Source organism: Equus przewalskii, chromosome 10 (assembly GCF_037783145.1).
Source record: "Equus przewalskii isolate Varuska chromosome 10, EquPr2, whole genome shotgun sequence".
Classification (NCBI taxonomy): Eukaryota; Metazoa; Chordata; class Mammalia; order Perissodactyla; family Equidae; genus Equus; species Equus przewalskii.
Window position 1 is genome coordinate 888,710 of NC_091840.1, and position 23,906 is coordinate 912,615.

The 23,906-nt window shown below is 55.6% G+C and overlaps 1 protein-coding gene and 1 pseudogene across 3 annotated transcripts; both read left to right on the forward strand.

Moving 5' to 3' along the window:
• The first annotated feature begins 423 nt into the window (after positions 1–423).
• On the forward strand, positions 424–18,851 carry LOC103551115 (T-cell antigen CD7). Of its 3 annotated transcripts, XM_070559607.1 has the most exons (8): positions 424–543; positions 11,172–11,317; positions 11,512–11,826; positions 12,788–12,820; positions 13,037–13,188; positions 17,204–17,291; positions 17,534–17,667; positions 18,444–18,851. In XM_070559607.1, exons 2-8 carry the CDS (start codon positions 11,230–11,232, stop codon positions 18,549–18,551), a joined length of 918 nt encoding a protein of 305 aa, XP_070415708.1. In that variant the 5' UTR covers positions 424–543; positions 11,172–11,229; the 3' UTR covers positions 18,552–18,851. The 3 variants fall into 3 exon arrangements, with proteins under 3 accessions (XP_070415708.1, XP_070415710.1, XP_008518663.2); XM_070559609.1 differs by lacking the exon at positions 12,788–12,820; XM_008520441.2 differs by lacking the exons at positions 424–543; positions 11,172–11,317; positions 11,512–11,826; positions 12,788–12,820; positions 13,037–13,188 and adding an exon at positions 15,671–15,971 and having other exon boundaries at positions 16,971–17,291.
• Positions 18,852–20,407: 1,556 nt separating this feature from the next.
• On the forward strand, positions 20,408–23,279 carry LOC103551126 (cardiolipin synthase (CMP-forming)-like; annotated as a pseudogene).
• Positions 23,280–23,906: the final 627 nt, after the last annotated feature.

Consider the following 23,906-nt stretch of genomic DNA (forward strand, 5'->3'; position numbering starts at 1 on the left):
GGCGCTGCCTCCACACGGATCCACCTTGCATTTCCGACAACTCTCAGCCTTAACAGGCTCCTGCCGGCCCTCAATGGGCTCAGGGGGCCCACGGTGTGCGTGCACGTGTGGGGTCCTCGCAGGGACGTGAACCCACCCAGCTCTGCAAAGAAGCATCAGCGCTTGAGCATAGAGAGCTCCGGGCATCAGCTCTCCCAGAAGAGTGCCTCCTGCTCTTTTCCTGTTTTCTTTAGAAGGACAATCTAATGAAGTGTTTCTAATAAAAATGTAATAAGGAATTCTGTACCAAGAAAGTCATAAACTTTTCCTGTGGACTCAGGGCAGTTCTTGAGACTCAAGTGATTTCCCATAACTCGGGTTTCCCTCTATCTCGGACCTGGTGCCACACCTCCCGCGGATCCTGAATCGTTAGTACTGCCGCCTCCTCCCCTGGCTCCGCCCTCGGTGGCTCAGTTTTCCTCTCGGACGGAGAGGAGGGAAGAGCACAGACAAGCAGCGGCTGCCAGTGAGGAGGAGCTGCACGGGTCAGGAGCAGGAGCGCAGGTGAGGGGCAAGCGGGCAGGGAGGGGAGGCCAGGAGGGGCGAGGGACATGGTGGGTGGCTCAGAGGTTGACAGTGGGACTCCGGTGTTGGCGGGCTCCGCATACTTGGATCTGCAGGGATGGAGACTCGAGAGAGTGGAGCTCCCCGACCCTCACCCGCTCTGGCCACTTTTCGCTTTAGAGACATGGCCCGGAGTGCTGGCCGGGGTCCATGAGCCAGGGGGCTGGGGGTGCAGGGTGCGTGCCAGGGGAGGGGTGAGGACAGGGGCTGCAGGTCGGAGAGGGGACCTGTGTCTCTGCAGGGCACCCCCAGGCTCGACTCTTGGAGGGGCAGAGAGGTGGCATCTTGGGCTCCCCAGGTCTTCTGAGTCTGGACAGAGCCCCCTCCGGCCCCTTGACCACAACTAGGGTGAAATGCATTCAAGTCCAGGCCCAGTGCCCCGCGGTGGCACTCACCCTCGTGTGCACCCGCAGGGGCATGCGCACACACTCACGAGCACTCACGCTCGCATTCCCATTATGCTCTCACACGTACTCACATACACACAGCACTTGCGCTCACAAACATTTGTAAAGCAGAAATGAAATGCCCAAGACTTCCCCTAACCAGGGAGAGCACTCTACAGTCCATTTCCACATTCTCCTTTCATTTTTGGTTTGACCGCAGCAGCAATCTCTAAGTTAAGTTCACCACCGTCAGCTGGTTAATGATCTGCAGTTTGAAAAACACTTTCTGTGCCTGTGGGTATAGGAGCCAGAGCCCTTGGGAGACCTCCTGTCTGGGGACAGTAACGGTGAGGGTGATGGGAGATGTGCTTCCAGCCGCAGGGGCCAGGGCAGGGCTGGCACGGGCAACCGGACTGGCGGTGGGGGAGGAGGTGGCTCGCCAAGAACAGGAGGCAGCCAGGCAGGGGGGACATCCTGTGCAAAGGCTGTGAGGCAGCAAGGGTTTGCTTGTACCCTGGCCTGAGGACTACTGGCCCAGCTGGGGTCCCCTCCTGGCGATAGCAGCAGGGACCAGGATATGGGCAACAGCACCCTGGACGGGGGCGTTTCCTCCGCTGAGCTCAGGCTGGGGCTCCACAGCCTTAACAGGCTGCAGCTGTCTTCTTGTGGTGGTTCGTCACCTCTCTCTACAGTGTTGATGAAAGGCCACCTGGGTCAGTGTTGTGCGCAGCCTTTCCACGTAAACATCAGCGTAGGCACCTGAGGCCCCTGAGCTGTAGGAAAGCAGCACCAGCTGCTGGAGTGCTGTGGGAATGGAGACTGGCACCAACCAAGGAGCCTCTGTACCTGGCCCCACGGACACCCACGCTGTCACAACCCCGGCTCCCTCAGAGTTCCCAAAGTCCCATAGTGGGCCGACGTGCTGGCAGCAGCATACACTTTCCAAAGTGTGTCCCTGATTCCTGTAAGTGAACAGCTCCCAAATCTGAGAGTCATCCTTGGTCAGGGACTCTGGCTGTCTCGCTGGGATCTTAATGTATGCAGATACAATTCCTGTGTTGGCGAGTTGGGAAAAACCTGAATTGCTGCCTTTGTTTCCCACCTCTCAGGTGTTCTTGCCTTCTGGTCCTGGCCCCATGCACGCAATCTTTCTGCTTCTCAATGTCACTTGCCCTGTCGCACCCTGGCCTCTCTCTCTGGTTTTTCTGTCCTTTGCAGCGTTGGCTACAAGTGAGAGACTCAGGCAGAGCAGCAGAGCCAGCAGACTTACAAACACATTTGGATTTCAAATAATGAGTCACTTTTTAAATATAAGTATGCCCCGAACATTGCGTAGAACATATACTACAAAATGATCGGTCACGTATCTGAAATTTCAGTGCACCTGGGTGTCTGGACTGTGCCCAGCAAGCTGAGGGAGGAGGCTGATTCACTAGAGTGGATTTCCTCCTGATAAATTCCCTGCAATGACTGCATGCTGCTGCTCACGGGGTGGCCCTGCCGCTGCCACGAATCCTAGGCCGCTGCCCAGACGGAGCCAGGCCCCTCACAGTCTGCGGACTCAGTGGCCTCCTGAGGGTCCCAGCAGAGGGTAGAACCAGTCCCGCCACTTTGCCTACCCCAGCGTCTCCTGAGCCTCGCAGTTCAAAGCAAGGACAGTAGGTTTCCAGGCCCATCTTGCAGGTGCTGTGGCTTCATGCCAGTGGCCCACAGGGAAATAGCTTGAGCGTACTCGCAGTGGAAAGTCTGGAAGTCTGGTGCTGTAGCTGGAAGCACACCCTCCTCTGCGCCTGCCCGGTGGGCTCGGCGGAGTGGGTAGCTCCTGATAACCTTTCCAGGGCAGTGCTCCGTGCAGACCCTTCACCTCCTGCTGGACCAGGGTCTGGGCCTGTCTTGTGCTGGTCTCAGCCTACTGACAGAGCCTGGGGGCACTCCCCTGGGCCCAGGTTCCCCTTTTGGAATCAATGTTGTGGCTGGACCTGCCCACAGGGTTCTCATTATGACTGCAAGACGCTACTGCAAGATGCTCTCGGTTGCTCTCAGCAATAAACCGTCAGGAAACTTCGAAGACAAGGTTTACGATTCACAGGCCTGGAGAGTACACAGCAGTCCAGAGACCACAGCAAGGTCTCAGGAAGAGTGAGAGAGCCTGTGGGCCTGGGGTTCTACTTTTACTGGGGTCCAGGGTGGGGGCATAAGGTTTTGCAGTTCACTCTTCTTTGAAGAAGAAGAAGAAGATTAGCCCTGAGCTAACTACTGCCAGTCCTCCTCTTTTTGGCTGGGGAAGCCTGGCCCTGAGCTAACACCCATGCCCATCTTGCTCTACTTTATATGTGGGACGCCTCCCACAGCATGGCTTGCCAAGCAGTGCCATGTCCGCACCCGGGATTCGAACCAGCGAACCCCGGGCTGCTGAGAAGCAGAATGTGCGAACTTAACTGCTGCGCCCCCTGGCAGGTCCCTGCGGTTCACTCTTTATTGTTGAATTTAAAACATAAGGGCGAGAATTAAGGCATGGGAAGGGAAGGACAAGAGGCCACACAGCCAGTCATCTAAGTCACCCAGAAATCTCTGGAGCAAAGGAAACTTGTGGGAGGCTCTTTATCTGGTCTTTCTGCGTCTACTGAAGATAGAGACAGCCCTGTTTGAAGCGGATCCCTTGGAAGTCAAAGCTTAAGCGAGCACTTGCATTACAATTAAAAAAACCCCAACTGTCAGGGCTCACATTACAAAGCCGCTGGGAGCTGGGACCTGGAGGAGAGGGAGGCCAGAGGAAGATTCTCCTTCCTGCCACCCTCGCCTCCCACTGGGCCCTCTGTGGCCCCAACCCTGCTGGAGGTGAGAGGGCGTGCACGGTGGGCCCACCTCAGCAGCTCGGTGCTGACAGCTGCAGAGAGAAAATAGACCCTCCGCTCGGCTGCTCTTAATATCAAATGCAGAACAACTACAGGATCTTGGGGCAGTCAGGGGCCGGTGGGGGCAGGCCAGTGCACATAGCCACTGCCCAGGCAGGAAGAGCTTGGCCCGGCATGTGCAGCTGACCCTCGGGGCCCTCCAGGACTGGGTCACTGAGGTTTGGAGGCCAAGCAGGCCTCCGCAGTGGCGAGTTCCATCATCCACTGGAGAGCTGGTCAGGGGCACAGCTCTCCGTGCTGGGTAAGGAGGGATGTCCCCCACACAAATGGATAAATGGATGACAGAGTCAGCAGGCCAGATGGGAGGGGTTGGAAATAGCATTCTGAGGGGCCTCTGGTGCCTTTGACTCCGTGCCCAGACAGTGGCCATTCGTGCCTCAATCACAGACTGATAGTCCAAAGTCCCTGGCAGCACTTCCAAAACAGTCTCAGAGACATCTCCTGACTTCCAGGTAAGGGCGGGATTCCCCAGGAGTGGGAGTGGTGGCAGAGGCAGGACGGTGCAGTGAGCAGGGAGGTGCGCCCCTGACTGGCAGACCTGGCTCCCCTGCCAGTCACCTGTGGGTCTGGACTGCTCAGTGGGCAGCTGTGCCGGTCACTGTCCTCACAGATAAGCCTGGATTTGAGCGTTGGTGACCGAGCATTGGGCCTGGCTCAGATCTAAGCCCGGGTCCAAAGAGAAAGCGCCAGGCCATTGGTCAGGGCTAGGTGGAACCTAGCAGAGCTGTAGGAGCCCCAGACAGCTAGGGCAGCAGGATGTGTGTGAAGACATTGGAGAGCTTCCTCATCTCCAGCCCCATTCCGTCTCTCTCCAGCCTAGCTGCTTTCATCTCAAATCCAGCTCTTGGCAGGCAGCTCCCCCTGTGCTCTTATGAGGTAGAAGTTTGTGTCTCTCCTTTACAGATTTGGCTCAGATGAGTTAAGACTTGTCCATGGTTCTGGGCCGTTTCTGGATATCATGCCCCAAAGCTGGAGATGTCCCCAGCCCCAGGCTCTGACCCTGCTGGTGGGGAGCCCAGCACAGCTCTATAGGACTACCCTTGTTGGGGGTTGCTCTGCGTTTTTGGTGGACTCCTCGCCCCTTGAGGAGTCCTGCCTGGAGGAGGGGGAGTCCTAGGTCCTCTTGTTCTAAAAGCGTGGACCTGACATTTGGCCCCAGCCCAGGGGGAAGCTGCGGCCCCCTCTGCCCGGTCCTTCCTCCGTTCCAGGACTGGAGCTGCCCTGAGCAGCTGTTCTCAATCCAGAACAGGGGACCTCCCCACCCCTGCCAGCACTACAGACAGGCCCTGGGCGTGGAACTGGCTGCTGCCCCCTGCTGTCCTCACCACAGGGGTCTGGTCAGTCTTGTGGCCTTTGAGACTTCTGGCGCTGGGCCAATGTTCTTGCCCATCAAGATGCCGATGAGATGCACAGCTGGCTCTCCGTGCCACCCAGTGCCACAGGGGTTGTGATGGAGGCCATAGCACCAGCCCAAGGTGGATGCAGTGGGGGAATCTAGAGGGGTGGGACTCGGGTATCCCTGTGTCCAGATTCTGGAACCACCCAGGGGCTTTCACAGTGGGAGGCAGGACCACAGGGAGAGCGTAAAGAGCCATCAGGAAGTGCCTGTGGCTGAGGACAGGGCTGTCCGGGGTCTGGGGGAAGGTTCAGGGGAGGCTGGGGGCTTTGGGCATCGGGAAGAGGAGGCTGGCATCCCTGCCAGCTCTCAGCGGGAACAGACACTGGCCTCCCTCTGAGAACATGACAGAGGATGGCCAGGGGCCACCTTTCTAGAGGCTGCACCCCTACGGAGGCCACCAGGTAGTGGTAGGGGTCCGTGGCACTTCCTGGTTTAGTTGTCTTGTGGTCATTTCATTGCGTACTAGAAAAACATAGGTATATATAGCACGTCCATCAATGACTTACAGATGCGCATTTCTCAAGGTGAGGCTAAAATAGATAATAAGGTTTGAAAAATGAGTCAGTGTAAAGTAACTGTTAGGATTTCAGGGTGTGTGGTGTGGTGAAAACCTCGGTGGCTGTCAGCTGGGGAGGCTGATGGGGCCGGGGGTCTGGTGGGGCTGACCTTATCTGGGGAGCTTGCCCCCTCCACCCTGGCAGGCAGACAAAATGCCCCAGAGCAAAGGGCAGCCAGGCCAGGAGTGATCGAAGCTCAGGGCCGGAGCACCCCCACCGCCACCCCCACCCAGGGGGCCTTGCCCTCGAAACTGAAGGTTGGCATCCTCCCAGAGCAACAGCTAGACCTCAGACCTCAGCCTGGCTTCCACCCTACCCCACCCCCAAGGCTGGGCTGCCTTCCTTTCACTTGTCAGCACACACCCTCCCTCTCAAAGTCCAGCTGAGCAGGTCATCACGTGGCACATAAATACGTCTTCACTGAGGTCACCACCTCCCCGTGTCACCTGGCCCAGGTGAGGACCAAGGCTGACCTTTGACCTATCCAGCTGGGCTGAAGTGGCCTACCGAGGGCCCACTGCTGCTGGGACTGACCGAGCCCTTCACAGTGAGGAGGCTGCACAGTCCACAGGGATTGAGCACCTGCTGTATACAGAGCATCTACTGCAGCATCTGTCTGTCGCCATGTCTGCGTGAAATGAGGCCCTCGCACACACAGGTTTGCAGGCCCAGGACTGAAACAATCCATCCAGTCATTTACTCTCAAGCAACAATCCAGGAAATTTACTTGAAACTTGAAACACGAGTCTAAACTTATTCGGAAGGATAAACACCCGATCACAGTGAGGACGGTGTGTGAGGAGGATGGTCCGACCAGGAGGGCCTCCTTCTGGATGCTGCAGGCCCCTGGGCCCCTCCCTTCAGGGAGGACATGCCTGCCCTTCCTGCTGAGTCCCGAGGTTGCTGTGGTGGAAACAAATGTGTCTGGACAGAGGATTCGGGGCGGTGTGTCTGTGCAGCTGGGCATTTGGTAGGTGCACCGGGCCGCCAACAGGAAGCTCTGCAGCTCACTCCGTGCCCAGGGCACAGGGGTGGCCACCTGGGTGGCATTCTGGTTTAGGTTCCTTGGATGTGAATCCTCCGTGCAGCCCTGAGGACACCTGCCCACTGGCTCAGGTATGCCTTCACCTGTCCTGGCAGGGCTGGAGTCCTGGGGATCAGCATGCTGCCTCCCCGGGAACGTGTCCTCCCACATCACTGGCTGGGGGCGAGCTTGGCCTGCCTCCTCCTGCCCCCAGAGACCAGGGAACCGGGACCCGCACTGGACTGCTGCGGAAGTGTGGATGCCAAAGGCTGTGCGGAGGTCGGCCAGAGGCGGCAGAGCAGAGACAGCTGTGTGTCTGCTGATGGCTGAGGGACAAAGGTGGTGTCCTCTGAGGCCACTATGAGGGAGGTGCAACCCCATGGAAGCCCTGGATCCTGTGACAAGGGAGCAGCCCTGGGAAGTCCCTGGGAGACCTCTGAGGACCTGCAAAGTTCCCAGCAGACTGTTCTTGAGGCAGAAAGAAACTGGAAACACTGAGGCGCCTCCCAAGGCTTCCTCCAGGGCCCGGCCAGTGGCCAGAGGTGAGACCACACAAGGTGAATTTCTGCCCACATCCTGCAAAGTGCAGCTCGTGCATGACCCAGAGTCAGGAGCAGGACCGCGCCCGGCAGGGGCTCCCTTCAGGTGGGCACAGAGGGCTCTGGCCAGGGGGCGGGAGTGACCACCAATGATCAGCAAGTATGGCTTTCGGCCCCTCGGGTGTGTCAGAAGCTTCCAATTTAGGAAAAGATATTTTGTAAAAATATTCAGGAAAAGGATTGATCAGATCTTATCTGAGGTGCCGGGATAAGCCCCAGCATGGGCAATTGTGACACCTCTTTCTAGAACCTTCCATCCACATAAGGTTTCCAGCAACATTTAATGGTGATGAGCTGTTTATGCCCAATCCTGGCGACTGCTGACAGGTCCTGAAACTGGAAAGGCTGCCACTGGACTGTGTCCAGCTGTGAGGTCTCAGCCTGTTTTGCATTATCTGAGCAGGTTCAGGCAGGATCAGGGCAGGCGTCCCTCTCCACTCAGTCACCAAATTCCTGGTTCAGAGAAAAAAAAGTTGATTAAAATTATGTTAACGTTCTTGTGGAAAACAAACATCTAAGGAAAGACTAACAGAGCAACAAGGGAGAAGCTGCCTCCCCAGGGTGAAGACAGACACAGACGGCTTGAAACCCATGCCAGTGTCCTGCGTGGAGAGGCCCATCAGCAGGTCCCGAGCGCCCTGTGGGCCGGGACAAGGAGTCTCACTCAAGCAACGCCTGGGGTGCAGTGTGCCCTCCTTAGGAAGACACAGAGCCGGCCGTCACACGTCCATGCAGAACGACTTTGCCGTGGATTCAAGATTTGAAGATAAAAATAGATGAGATTTGGCCATCCGTGGATTCCCCACAGTCTGGGAGGCCTTTTCCAAAGGACACTTCAGACAAACAACAAAAAATACTTTTGAAACAAAACCTTGAAGTTTTCAAGGCAGAGACAGACCAGACATACCATACAAACATGCAGAGTTTTTATTCCAGAAACGATCAAGGGAGAAATGAGCGACTGGGGAACACAATTGCTTCACAAATGACAGTTTCTTTAAGACATGAAAGTCTTCTAAACCCGTAAGGAGAAGACAGACAACCTCAGAAAGATGGGCAAAAGGTTTGCAAAGGCAGTGACAACACGGAAACCCAAAGAGCCAGTAACAGGATGAGATGGCCGGTGCCTCTGCAGTCGGGACACGCCTGTGAGGCACAGGGAGTCTCGTGTCACCTGGAGAAGCTTAGGTGAGGGGGCAGGCGGCACTGGGGGCTGTGGGGAAGGGGCGGCCCTCACGCAGTCGCTGAAATCGAGCACCCCCAACTCACCGCAAAGTGAGAACCAGATGCAGAGAAATGGACATAACGCGACCCCAAAATGCTCCCTCCATGTGTCTGGGGTTTGTGCGTGATTATGTGTGAGTGAGAAGGAAGCTGGGTCACGTAGTCACTGGGGCACGGTTGTGGGGTTAGGGGAGGGAACAGTGTCTGCATGTCCTGGGGCAGCCGTAACAAAGGACTACACAGAGGGGTTCAAGACAGCAGAAGTTTCTCATTTCACGGTTCTGGGCCAGAAGTCCCAAATCCAGCTGTTGGCAGGGCTGTGCTCCCTCCAAAGCCTCCGGGGCAGCATCCTTCCTGCCTCATCCAGCTTCTGGTGGCTCCAGCGTTCCTGGGCTTGTGGCTGTATCAGTCCACTCTCTGCTTCCGTCGCCCCGTGGCCTTCTCCCTGAGTGTCTCTCTCTTTGTGTTTAAATTCCCCCTTTTTATAAGGACATCAGTCATATTGGATTTAGGGCCCAACCTACTCCAATTGACCTCGTCCTAACTAATCATGTCTGCAAAGACCCTATTTCCAAATAAGGTCACATTCACAGGTACTGGGTGGACATGTCCTTTGGGGGCCACCATTCACCCCAGGACATACGGTTCAGAGGGAGAAAGGAGGGAGGACGGGGGGCGGCGGAGTACCTGTGATTAAGTATCTCATCTAATATGATTCCACTTACGTAAAACCACATGCATGTGCGTGCACACGCGTGTACAAGAACACACTTGAAAGAGGGGCCCTGAGTGCCCACCGCCTCTCTCAGGTAATGTCTTCCCGGTGGTTCTTCCATCCTCGGCTGTTCTGTCGGTTGCTGTTGTTTCACAAACGTGGTACATATATCATGAGAAAAAAAAGCTGCCCTCCGGTAACAATAAATCAGGAACAGAAACAAGTCTAGAAAATCAAACAGAGGAAGCCTGGAGGCAGCAGCACCGGCCACACCAGCTCAGAACCGACACACCCAGGGAGGCTGTGCTGGGGAAGTCTGCCCCCAGCGTGGCTGGACGGGACTTAGCCCCCCGGGTGAGTTGCATCTGTGATATCTCAGGACCTGCAGCTGTCTCCTTGCAGCCGGGTCACCCAGGCTGGGCAGACAACATCGCAAAAGGAGGCCCACCTACCCTTCCACCCCATCCCCTTGTCCAACTGGAAAAAAAAGTAAAAACAGCTGAACTCAAAACCAAAGGGTCCCAACTCTATGACATTCTGGAAAAAGCAAAACTATGGAGACAGTAAAGAGATCAGGGACACGGAGGGGGACACGGTGTTTTCAGGGCAGTGGAATTAGTCTGTGTGATACCATAATGTGGATACATGTGTCCAAGCTCACATTATGTCCAACACCAAGGGTGACCCGTAATGTACACTATGGACTTTAGTCAATGATAACACATCAGTACTGGCTTATCAATTGTACAAATGCACCATGCTACTACAAGACACTAATAATAGGAGAAACTGGGGTGCCAACATAGGGGAATTCTCAGCACTTTCTGCCCAATTTTTCCATAAACCTAAAACTGCTCAAAAACAAAAGAGAAAAGTCTGTTATTATTTTATTTTTATTTTTGTTGTTGTTGAGGAAGATTAGCCCTGAGCTAATATCCGTGCCAATCTTTATATGTGGGACACTGACACAGCATGGCTGATGAGTGGTATAGGATCCAAACCTGCGATCCCAGGGCTGCTGAAGTAGAGTGCACGAACTTAACCACTAGGCAACACGGCCCCAATTATTATCATTATTATTAATCAAATGGTCAACAAATGGTCTGGCAAACAATTTTAAAATACTTTTAAATAGTTTAAACGCATCAGGATAAATGGCAGTTTCATGAAGGCCGAGTGATCCCAAGAGCCTGAGATGGGCCTGTTCAGAGGAAGTGAAAATCCACGATTTCCGGATTCTAACGCGTGACTTCCACAGGAAGACTTTGTTGATAAGGAAATTCAGCAAGTGGACCAAGTATCCCTAAGGAGGTCCTGAAGTGAAGCTGGTGCGCCCAGCCACAGAATGCACAAGGGGGGTGGGGACTGGGGGCATCCAGGGGGTCTTAGGACAGTGTCAATGCAGAGTGGGCCCCAGAGTCTGTGTGGCACCAGCCGTTTCCATAGGACACACGACGCAGGCCGTTTTGCAGGTTTTACTATGAAACTGGAAAGATAAACCCAGATTGGGGGTGGAGGGGCGGGCGGTTATCTCCCAGTGCCTTGTTTCCTGTCTTGTTGGACAGTGGCCAGCACTGTGCACATTATAAAGGCACCAAGAAGGGCGGGGGGCAGGCTGCACGGAGAAGGGGTGGGCGGAGGCTCCAGCATTCACAGACCCCTGCCTGCCCCTGCCCAAGCTGCAGCCGCTCCCGCTCACTTCTGCAGCAGCCCGGGGGGCCTCTGACCCATCGGCTTTCCTTCCTCCAGGGAGTGTCCCAAGAACCGTGGAGGAAGATGCTGAACCCCTGAGGCCTGTCCGCTGACCATGCTGACCTTGGCATCCCCTGTCCTCCTTGCTAGGATGCTCTGGGCCCTCCTGCTCCTGGATGCCTCCTTCAGTGCTCAGAAAGGAAGTAAGTCTCAGGGTCCCACTCTCTCTGCCGGGGGGGGGTTCAGTGGGGGCAAGCCAGGGATGGGGGCAGCAGACTGAGTTCAGGCCCAGGAGGGGCCGAGGCCCCAGGGAATGTCAATAACCCTAGGGCGGGCAGTCTGTGAATGTTCTGAGCCCCAGCCATGACCCACGTGAGTGACCTTCCCCTCCGCACAGGCTGGGACAACCCTACCTGCACCCAGGGCGTGGTGTCTGTGCCCAGGGGGGCACGTGCCATGATGGCCTGCAACATCTCCAACCCCTTCTCCAACATCACCATCTGCCTGAGTGTGGCGGCAAGGACGGACTGCCAGTACATCTTCAGGAATGCCCCCCAAGGAAACACCTCTCAGGATGGGTGGCACCTGCGGGTTCAAGGAGGCATGGCACAGCTTGTGATTGAGGACGCCTGGGACAATCAGTCTGGCCAGTACAAATGGCATCTCCAAGGAGGCCAGATAAACGTTGGAATCACCACCCTGAATGTCTCAGGTGGGGGAGGGGCATCTTGACCCCCCAGGCATTTTCCTGCCTGCCCCCCAGGGGCTCAGCAGTGGCTGGGCTGGGAGGGCAGGCCTGGATTCCAGCAAAACGAAGCCACACAAAGCTCTGCCATCACCCAGAGACCCCGTGGGCCCCTTGCCTTCTCCAGCAGCACCCCACTCCCGCAGCCTCACCCTGGGCGCCAGCCACCCAAAGAGCCAGCACTCTCCCAAGACCAGGACCCCTCTCTGACCACCCCCTCCCAGCTTCACCACTAGCTCCCCTCGCACCTGTCCCCGCACCCCCTCCAGGACACGCTGGTTACATCTAACGGCGCCCCCTTCACACCCCCGTGGCCACAGTGACCCGCTACCCTGCTCCACTCACCAGCCCCTCTGCCCTCTCTCCCGCCCCCTCACTCTCGCCCAGGATCCGGCTACTTATTTGATTCACTGAGGAAATGGAAGCAATTAGCAGAGAACATCCCCAAGCTGCCCTCCCACCTCCCCCTCACCTCTGGGCCCCCCTCCATGACCTCCCACAGGATCACAAGTCCCCTCCCCTGGGCTGCCCCTGCATTTGGGCCCTGGATGTTCCCCGACCCCCACCTGCTGCACAAGGGCAATGACCCCTAAACCCTCCTCTCCACCCCACTGCTCCTCTTCCACCCCTTCCTTTGCTGTAAAACTCAGCAAGTCTCCACCGCCCCCCACACCCGCTTCTAACCCAGTCATGGTCACCCTGAGCACTAGGGGCAGGGAGCAGTGGTTCAGCTTTGCCCCCCGCCCCCAGGGGCAGGGAGAGGGGCTGAGACCCGTGCCCCACACTGGCCAGGCCCTGGGAGGGGGACCCAGTGAGCCCTTCATGGACTCCTGTATCCAGGTCTCATCCGACACCTGGGACTGGGGGTGGGGACTGCACCAGGGCTGGGCCTGGACAGGCCCCTAACCTGCCTGTGTCTCCTCGGCAGAGCCCCAGGACCCACTCTTCACACCTTACCCAGGTGGGTGTTTGCTTCCTTACCCCGAGGTGCAGGCGAGGAGCCTGTGCCCCCGGAAGCCCCCTCGGGTCTCCCAGCCCTCTGTGCCTGGCACCCAGGCCCATCCTGCACACCCCATCACCCCTCCCACTCTCCCACCCTGGGCCACGGGAAGTGATGTCCCCTCCCAGGTTTGCTCCAGGAATGCATGATGAAGGCCTCCCGCCCACTTTCCGGCAGGCCCAGAGTCGCCACGCCCCCTGCATGAGGTGGGGAGCCAGTCTGATATGGTCTTTGTCATCCCTGTCATTGTCATCCTCTTCATCCTGGTGCTCGGCATGTGGGCCTGGTGCAGAAGGCGCCATTCCCTGAAGCTCTCAAATATTCCGCAGGTACGAGGCCCTGCTCCTTGTCTATGGGCCAGCAGGGGGACTGGGTGGGGGTCACCCCGGACTTGGCCTGGACACTCGGCCGCCTGGCCTTGCACCCACCGGGGCTAGGGGGAGGAGTGGGAGTGTGGGGTCCCAAAGAGCCAGTGCCCCTCCCCAAGAGGACCCTAGCTGGCTATGGCAGTCCCAGGCCCAGAACTTGGGTACCCCACTCCCAGCCAGGCCTCTGGTTTCCCATTGTCCCTCAAGCCTCACTTTGTCCCCAGGGTGCCTGGGAGGACAGCATGGGTGGGGAGGCTGCACTTCCTGCTCCTTCCAGGAGACCTAGGATGTATGGGTACGGGGGCGGGAGCGGTGCTGCATGTGCGTGAGCGTGTGTGGTGGGTGTGTCTGTGTGTGCATGTGTGTGAGTGTGGATGGTGGGTGGGTGTGTGCCTGAGTGTCTATGTGCACTGGTTTCTGCTCACAGCTGTCATTTCTCCCTCCCCAGAGGGGTTGGTTCAGAGCCCCAGGAACATGGGCCTGTTGGGAGGGTGATCCAGCCCTCTGGGCATCTGGCATCAAGCCCCAGGAGCCCCACCCTGACCCAGAGGCTGCCAGCACAGGGTGATCACAGCCCAAGCAGTGGAGGCCTGCTTGTCCCCGTCTCCCCCACCCGGCTGACAGATACCTGTGAACCCATCAGCACTGGTCTGCTGGCCCGGAGACCTGCCCAGTGTGCGGTCTTCGGCAGCGGCTTTTTCAGCCGAGTGAGGACTCTGGGTCCCACGCAGAGAGTGGACCCAGGGTGAAGACCGTGGCCTCCTGGGAAGGCAGGCCACGCAGGCCCTTCCCACTCCGTCCTCAGCAGCTCTCTTGGCTCCCTCAGCCTTTGGCCAGAAATGCAAAAATCTAAGTTCCAGAGCAGTTGACCTGATGGGACGCTCTCCCTCGTGGGCCCGCCCACTGCGGGCGGTGGGTGCCTCCTGCGCGCGCTCCCGCCCCAGGAGCAGGAGGGGCACGCGGGTAACCTCCAGACGCGCCCGGTTTTGGTCTTAAGTGGATCTCGGGCACGCTCCTGGCGTTTGACTACGAGCAGGAACAGGTTTTGGGGACCCTGCTGCCAGCAGCGGCGAGGCCCAGAGCGGGGACGGGAAGCCTAAGGTGGTGCGTCGGCCCCCACCACCAGGGGGCGCAGCCGCGGCGCCGGCCCTGAGGAGACCCACGGGCGGCTGGGCGGTCCGGGCGGGTCCCACCCGCGCCTCCCTCGCCCGGCTGCCCTGCCCCGTCCGCCCTGCTGGCCCCGACCCATCCCACACCGGTTCACGCAGCAGTATTCCTAATCCCCGTGCATTCTTACTACATACATATAGGGCTTTTTCGAGGTGAATAAAATAAGCCAAGCGGGACCAGCCCCGTGGCGGAGTGGTTCAGTTCGTGCGCTCGGCTTCGGCGACCCGGAGATTCGCTGGTTCGGATCCCAGGCGCAGACATGGCAGCACTCTTGAGGCCACGCTGAGGCGGTGTCCCACGTGGCACAACCCACAACTAGAACATACAACTGTGTACTGGGGGCTTTGGGGAGAAGAAGGAAAAAAAGGAAGATTGGCAACAGATGTTAGCTCAGGTGCCAATCTTTAAAAAAAAAACCAACCAGTAAATCATCAAATGAGCTGAGAAATAAAATATTTTTTAAATGGAAAACATAAGAATCTAAAAGAAGCTGCTTCATGTCTTAAAGTGATAAAGAGTCCTGAGGCGTTTGAAAGGTACTGACATCTGGAAGCCCCTGCTCACTGTGAGGAACCACAAACTGGAGGCCCCATGTGGTGCATGGTGACCACTGCGACCGCGGGCATGTGCCGCCGCCAGGCAGGCCTATCCCAGAGCCAGGCTGACACCTGCCAGACACAGCGGGCGCCGCACCAGGGCCTCCATGCTCTGCGGGCTGCAGAGATCTATTCTGTCTCACTGGAAACAGACCAAAAGTGTTGGGGCAGATAAAGTGATATCTAAGGTCGTTTTATTGTTGATCTCAAGGTGGAAGGGGCCCACGAAAGTCCTTCTGCTCCCTGCACACCCCAGGCAGGACACCTGGAAGGAAATATGGCATCTGCATTCTCACAAGGCCCTCGAGGCCCTGCTACCCTCCCCCCATTCCACCCCACCCCACCCCCGGCCCCATCCTGCCCCAGTGCTGCCGGGTGACTGATGTGATGAGCCAGATTCCTGGGTGTAAATCAGGTTCCAGCAGAAAGTGTCCCAGAGGACGAGGGCAGCTGGAGCCTGACCCGCCCCACCCAGGGGGCCCCCTTGTCTTTCTCCTAATCCTGACTCCTATCCCCTGGCCTCACCCTCTTCTCTCCTCTCCCCTTATGTGCCCTGTGGAGACACAGCAACGGTGAGGAACCAGGGCAAAGGGTCACCCTGTGGGCACCCAGTGAGGCAGTGGGACTCAGCCAGGTCTGCCTCCCCCCGCCCATGGCTCCACCTCCAAGAAGCCCTCCCCCCAAGTGTCCCAGCCACCACCTGCCGCCCTCTCTGCCTGCCTCCTACTCCGTCTCACCTTGCCTGGACCCCTGGGAGGTGACCTTTCATCAGGACTTTTGGGGTGGGGCCTCCGAGGCGCACACAGTTGGGTGCTGCAGACAGGAAGAGACTTGCGGCTGGCTGTGAGGGATCCTGCCTTTTGCCTGCCGCTGGGTCCACGGTGGGTGGGGTGGCAGCGAGCATGGCCCCGGGGCTCTCTCTGCTCCCCTTGCTCCTGGCCCTTGTCCACAACCTGCTGAGGGCCCTGACCGCCCAAGGTAAGCGCTTCCCAGCTGCCCTGCTGCCCCTGACTCGGATGCTCCTTCCCAGGAAGAGGGTGGTCTGGGGATGCTGAGCATGACCTTCCCGCAGAGCCCCCCACAGACCTTGAACACCTGTCACAAAACAACGAGCAGCAGACGTTGGTAACGTCTGGGTGCAGAGTCACCAGCTTCGAGCTCTCTTTTCTCTTTACCTGAATGTCCAGATTCTCTTCTACAGTTAGCAAGGTGGCCTCTGTCATGAGAGAACTCTGCCCTTTAGTTTGCTTTTTAAAACAGATACATGTGTGAAGTTCTGCAGTGAGATGGAAAGGCCAGTGACATAAAGTAGGGTGGGGGGATCAGCCGGCACAATTCTTGTGCAAAAAAACAAAAAAAGGAGAGAAAGAAAGAGCTGCAGAATTTAGTTTGGGGAGAAGCTGATGTTTGCATTAGGTTAAGGAAGGTTTGCGTCTGCACCAGGAAGCTGGTCCCGCTGCTCCCCAGCTGGGCAGAGGGGGGACGTTTCTGGTGTCCCACAGACAAGACAGGATGTGCCCACCCCACAGAGCCACCAGCTCCAGGTGCCTGGAAACATGGGGAAACTGAGGCACCAGCGTTGGAAAGAGAGAGGGAGACTGACAGTGCCTCCTGCTATCTCAGGGACTGTCCTGGAAGGGAGGGAGAGGGTGTGGAGTCAGGGAGAGTGATCAGAGCCCCCCAGGGGAGGGCCGGCTGTTTGGAAGGAAGAAGCCCAGCTCCACCTTCCCTGGAACTTCAGGGTGGGGAGAGGTCGAAGATGGCCCGGTCCCTGTGGCCCCTTCAGCGCTCAAGTGTAGCCACTGGGTGCTGGCGCCCTGAGCTGCTCCAAGGCTCCCACAGGGTGCCTCGTCCAGGGTGATGTGTCAGCAGCGGGCTGTCCCAGGGCCCCTCCATCCCACCACCGTCCCCTGCAGACAGACAAGTCCCTGCTCCTGCAGCCAGGCAGGTGGTGACGGTGGCTGGGCCTCCCTGCAGAGGTGCAGCAGTCCCCTCCCTACATAATCGCCCCAGAGGAGAGTTCCATCAACATCACCTGCTGCACCAGCGGGACCCTGCTCGGGCTCCACCTGAAGCAAAGTTGGCCGAAGCCCAGCAACGTGATTTATTATGAGGGTGAGAGGAAGACTACCGTGGACGAACGGTTCTGGGACCGCGTCACCTTCTCAGGGCCACGAGACAACTTGACTATCACTGTGCACCACCTGCAGCTGGCTGACACCGGCATCTACACCTGCCAGGCCATCATGGAGAACATCAGGGAGATCCAGGGCCCCGGGACCTCAGTCGTGGTGACAGGTAGGGAGCGTGCCACCCCAGGACCATTCCACCTACATGCTGGCCAGGCTGGCCTCTGCCTGCCACTGTCTGGGGACCTTCCCTCTATACTTGCTTGAGTGGTTCCTTCCAGCTCAAGCCTGCCTCCTCCAGCAAGCCTCCTGGATTGTCCCCCACTCCAGGTCCCCTCCCTGCCCTGAACCCCAAAAGCTCTCATGGAATCCCCCACCTGCCAAGTGCCTCTCTCTGTTCCTTCTTCCCAGACAAACTGTCCCAAGCAGTGAACACATGCCGGGAGGCTCAGCTGATACACCCTGCCCTCCCCACGGCCCTGGCTGTGGGCTTCTTCCTCATCGGGCTAGGACTGGGGGCGGTGTGTGTGCTGAGGAGGACCCAGGTCAGTATGAATGCCCCAGCTGTTACCTGCGTCCCTATAAGCTGGCTCGTCTTGGAGAGCAGGGAGGGAAGAAGAGTGGTTAAGCCAGAGAGCTGGCCAGACGGGAAACCCCAGCACCCACCCGTCCCCTCCATCAGGCTCCCCTGGAGCTCCAAGGGTTTGGATGGCAGGGTGGAAGGTGGGAGGGAAACTCAGGAACTGGAGCCCAGACCAAGTCCTAAGGATACAGGGCGGGCCGGGGCCGGGCCGGGGTACCGGCAGGATGTGCTGCTCAGTAATTTGAGGGTGAGGGTGGGAGGAGGGTCCAGAGAGACCGGTCAGAGAGCTTGGGGATGCCTGCGTGTGACTTCCTGTGTGATGTGTGTGCGTATGTGAGTGCGCGTGTACATGTGAGCGTGTGTGAACATGTGCTGCAGGTGGGAGGGGAAGGAGGTGACGGAGACAGGGGCCAGGAATCGGTCAGTTCTGCCCCTGGTCCCTCAGATGTTTGCCCCTCACCCCCGCCCTTCCCCAGCTTCACGAGCTTCTGGTCCCTGTCCAGGTCCTTGGGGGCAAGGTCACTTCCAACCTCCCTGCCACTGCCCCCTGGGCTGCCCCACCCCCTTGCCCAGGCCTGGGGCAGCTCAGGACAACTGAGGGGCGGGCTGCAGGCCCAGAGGCCCTGCGGCGTTTCAAGGCTAAAATCTAAAGGCTTCCTAAGGGGGTGTGCGTTGAAGAAAGAGGGTCCCCAGAGGGAGCTGGCCCCTTGTAGGGAGACGACAGGCTTTATCTTTCAGATCAAGAAACTCTGCTGGGCCAGTGATAAGAACTCGGTGTGTGTGGTGTACGAGGACATGTCCTACAGCCGCCGCAACACAGTGTCCACCCCCAACCCGTACCAATGAGCCCCGTGGGCCCCCTGGGCCTCCCTCTGCCCGAACAGAGCTCCGGGAAGACCAGCGGAGCCAGCGCCAACGCGAGGGCAGCTTCCTGCAGCAGTCAGGCTCTGGGCACCTCCTCTGAGAAGTCTTCTTTGGCTGCCTCCTGCCCTCCTCTCCCTGCCCAGCTGCCCCTGGCTCCTTGAAGCTACCAGGGAGAAAGTCTGTCTGTCTCTCTGTCCTGCTGCAGCCAGGGGCAGCAGGCAGCTTGGTGCGGGGGGAGAGGGGGCAGCCACTGCCAGAAATAAAGTGCTTCTCGTCTCCCTATTCTGACCCCAGTGTCTGTTTCTCAACCAGCTCAGAGTGGAGGAGGGAGAGGCCTGCCTGGCACCCTCCCCAAGGGTCTCCTAGGACGTTTGCAGCTTGTGTGACTACGTGTGAGAAGAAGAGAGAGGAAATGGGCACTTCCTCCCTCCAGCCTGGAGGGCGCCCCACAGTCTGGAGCCCTCACCGGCCCCCCTCCCGCCCTTCCACCTGCCCACCCCGACCCCCACCCCCCTTCACCCACCCTCACCTGCCTCCACCACAGGGTAAGATGGGGATGGAGGAAGGGGAGCTGCAGCCGTGACCTGGGTGTCCTCACAAGGGGCCCTCCCTGTGTGCGCTCATGGGAGGGGTGCGGGAGGTGGAGCCATGGGGAACTTGCCTCCCGGTGGGCAACAGTCGCCCGCCTGCGTAGTGTGAATGGTGGTGGGTGTCCTCCTGGACTCTGGGTCAGAAGCAGCAGACTGTGCTTCCTGCTCTGCCCCATCCTGTACCGAGGAATCTTCCATCAAAGTTGCAAAGACAAAACGAACACAATCGGCTGCTCGGAAACTCCTAAGACCTGTCTCTATAAAATCACTACGGAGATAAATGACGTGCATCTACAAACTCAGGGAGGGGATGTTTGAGAAATAATTATAGAACAAGGGCTAATACGTTTAATTTATAAAGAGCCTTATCAATCAATGGGAAGAAGATGAATACTTGGATATGAATGTACAAACAGCAAAAATGACTGATGGACATAGGCAACCATTCAAACTGCTAGTTACCAATGGAACATCAACTGAGATGAGGTAGCCGTTCACCCCCTGGGTTTGCAAAGATTAAAATGTCATTCAAGTATGAGGTCGCTTTTACTGGGAAGTCCCACTTGTAGAATTGTATCTTCGGGAAGTGATCTTTGGGCACAGAAGCAAATCTACAGTAATATCGAGCCAGCCCTGATGGCCTAGTAGTTAAAGTTTGGGGTGCTGTGCTTCAGCCACCCAAGTTCAGTTCCCTGGGTGTGGAACCACACCACCCGTCTGTCAGTGGCCATGCTGTGGCAGCGGCTCACATAGAAGTAGAAGGACTTACAACTAGAGTATACAACTATGTACTGGGGCTTTGGGGAGGAAAAAAAAAGAGAGAGAGGTAGATTGGCAACAGTTGTTAGCTCAGGGTGAATCTTTCCCAGCAAAAAACCCCAAAACTACAGCAATATCCATTGCAGTGCTGCTTTCAATACAAAAATTAACTGAAGAATGACCTAAGTGTCCCAATAAGAGAACTGCTCTATCGATTTTGGCGCACACATGCAGCAGGCGTAGACATGGCGCCATGAAGAATCTAGCTCCACCAGGATCTTCACAAGACGCCACGAATGGTACAAGTTGGGTGCAGAATGTGTGTATGACCCCACATTTATAAAATACACATGGGTGTACGTGGTTGTGTAATTACATGGCTGTGTTTTTATGTCTGTACCACTGACATACTGGAAGAACAGACAAGGGATGTTGACACTGGTTCTCTCTGGGTGGTGGGATGTGTGTTCGCTGGGGCAGGGAGTCACCATGACCTCTCGGGCCTTGATTTCCTCGTCTGTAAAACAAGGGTACTGGCTGCCCTGCCTGGGGGGTGCCGTGAGGGCTAAGTGAGATACCTGGTGAACCCTCAGAGCAGGCCTCCGCAGAGCAAACGCCCCATCAACTGTGTGGCTGTGGACCGAGACCATGGAAGCTGGAGGCAAAAGCCTTGACTGTGAGGGGAAAAACTTGGAGGAACAGCCCCCACCCTAGGCCACAGCTTTGGGGGTTTCCCCGGGGGTGGGGGGCTTTCAGACTTCAAGAAACAGAGGTCAGCCTGGCCCAGGATGGCCGAGCGCAGCAGTGGAAACACCTGAGGTCATTGACTCCTCCCCACAGTGGCCCCCAAAGCCCAAGGATGGCCACTGAGCCTCCCGTGAAAGCCAAGCTTCCAACACAGGAGCTAGCCAGGGAGGGCAGCCATCAGGGAGGGGGTCGGCAAGGTGGCTAAGGGTTCCGGGAGGGGTATTCAGCCTGCCCAGAGGTTCACCCCCTCCCCACTCCAGGTTGTCTCCCAAAATCCCTGGACCAGACCTGGGCCCCCTCAAGGCTCATGGCCCGATACCTAGCGTCCTGGGCAGGGCAGCCTCTCCAGGAGATGGACGGCCAACTGGGCCATGTCCACCTTTTGTAGCAGGGCCAAGCAGCACCAGAGCCAAAGCCAGAGTAACCAACATCCTCAGAGTACAGGAAGCAGGAAAGAGGAGTCATCAAAGCGTGCATGTGGGAATGTTAGGGATGAAACTATAATTGCTGACCCAAGAAATAATAATGGAATGACCAGCACGGGGAGGAGGGCTGTGGTCCGACTGAGAAAGTCTCCCAGAAGGAAAAGAGAGAGAAAGAAGCCTGAGAGACACAGGTAATAGAAGGAGAAACACATCCAGCCAGGAGAGACAAGGAACCCCACACCTGGACTGTCTGGGGACTACAAGTCATCAAAAGCAGAGAGAAATCTTAGAGCCCAGATGACATCAGACTTCTCAATGACTGCTCTGAATTCAAGAAGACAATGGAATAATACCTTTAAATATTGAAAGAAAAGAACTTTGTACCCCAAATGTTAAATTATTGTTTCAATATAAGGACGTAATAAAGATATTCTCAGGCATACAAGGTCTTAAGACACTCCGCCAAGAGTTGACTTTGAAATTGCTCTTGGAGGCAGTGTTCAAGAAGAGACCCAACACAGGAGAAATAAGAAGCAATCAAGTAACTCGGTAGAGCTTACTTTTGTCCAAGAAACAATGACCAAAGAAAATAAACATACAATGTAAAATCTATGTGCAAACTATATACCAATCTAGAACTAAAATTCTAGATAACACCAACACAACAGAGAGAGGGAGGGTGGAGACAAAGGAAGTGAGAACATGCTGAGGCATTTATCTTGTGAGGAGGAAAGCACAGATGAAGACAAGACTAAGAAATCAGTCTAGGTAAATGGACAGGGACAGGGCTTAAGGGAAGCTGCAGTAAGAAACAAAGCAGCACACACCGTTTAAAGCAGCAGAAAGAGCAGTCCGGTGGATATAGGAAAGGAGGAAAAATAAATGCAAAGAATGTGTAGCAAGAGGAAAATAGGAAATAAGATAACGAAATAAAGTCCTGATTCAACAATAGCTATAATAGCCCTAATTACAGTAATTACAATTGCAATAATTATACAATAAATACTTTTAGAATAAATGTAAATGGGCCAAACTCATCAGTTAAAAGACAGTCTCAAACTGGATTTAAAAGAAAAGACTCAGCTGGGGTTTGAAAACCAGCAGCCAAACAGCCGAGGTTCTCTGAGATTTCGAGGCCTCAGTGGAGGAGGGGCGGGCCAGGGCCCCAGGCTGCAGAGCTCTCCCCACCCGCAACCCCACCATACTGGCTTCACACCAGCCTGTATGAAAACCCATGGACAATCCTGAATATATTGTCAATGATGACAATTGGCTTGGCCCTAGTTTTGGGCAATTTGATTATTGAAGTGGATTTGCACATTGCTCCAGGAGTTTTTGCTTTAGCCAGGCTAGCAGATTTGTTGGATGGATTTATTGCTTGAAACTGCAGCAATCAGGGGTCGGCCCCATGGTCAAGTGGTTAAGTTCACACGCTCCACTTCAGCAGCCTAGAGTTTCGCCAGTTCAGATCCTGAGTACAGACCTAGCCGCTCCTCCGGCCATGCTGAGGGGGCGTCCCACCTAGCAGAGCCAGGAGGACCTATAACTAAAATATACAGCTGTGAACTGGGGAGCTTCGGGGAGAAGAAGAAAAAAAAAAGATTGGCAACAGATGTTAGCTCAAGGCAAAAAAGAAAAAAAGAAAGAAAGAAAGAAACAGGGCCAATCAAAAATCAGCTTTGGGACATGCTCTAACCACTTGTTGATAAAAATACTTATCGGTATCTTATATGTTCACTTGTCCTATGCAGACCTTACTCCAGTTCCACTGACTGGTATGATAATTTCAAGAGATGCAGTGTTGACTGCTGCTGTTTTTTATGTCAGATATCAGACTCTTCCAACACCACAAACACTTTCTAAGCGTTCCAGTCCTCGCTCTGCCACTGCTAGGTTAAAACTAACTTTCATCAGCAAAGGAAATAAAAAGGTCCAGCTATCTTGGTGACAGCTTCTTGGCAGCTCCAGTTTTCGATTGTGCTGACAGCATCTATCTTCAGATACAGTGGATTTTTATAGTTTTCACCACAGTTGCATCAGCTTACAGTTATTATCATTATGGTCAGAAAACTGTTCAGGTGATAAAAGGCAGACGAAATTCAGCCCTCGTTGTTAGCGAGGAAGCAGTATACATCATCGGTGGCTGGTGGACATCTCCACGAGTTTCCCTGGCTTGGTGTTCAGCTTGAAAAAGGACTCATCAGAGCAAACCATGTCATCAGAATTTAAGTAATGTGCATTGAAAATAAGTTTGATCATGGGTGCATGCAAAATTTCCAATGTATTTTTAAATACAAACAAAACTGTCATTTAGAATTTTTTTATCTTAGGTTTCTTAATTAATTTATAAGGTACCAATTATTCCAATCATTGTCAGTCATTTTTTACTATGTTTTTTTAAAAAGTTCTGGAGCATGGAAGCTGAAGAGCTGCCACTTCTCTTTAGTAGAATTGAGATTGCTCACAAAGCACTAGGGAATTTCCTGAGTGTAAATATATGTCCTACACAACTTGGCTACACAATTTTATGTTTGATTTTTAGATCTGTGTACACACTAACAGTTCATGTGGTTAATATTTGATCATTTAGGATAATGACCATAAAGGTAGCTTAGTGGTGGATGAAGTAAAAACTCGTAAAGAGATTTAAAATGCAGTAAGTTTTGAAAATAATAAGTAAGATCAAAATAGAAGGTATTGAAGTTCACGTCCAGTAGGCTTCCAGCCTCTCAGGTGCCTAACAGTTTATGTATCAGGATAACAAGAAAGGTAGCTGAAAACACGCCCACCAGCTACACCATCCGAGAGGCAGCAAG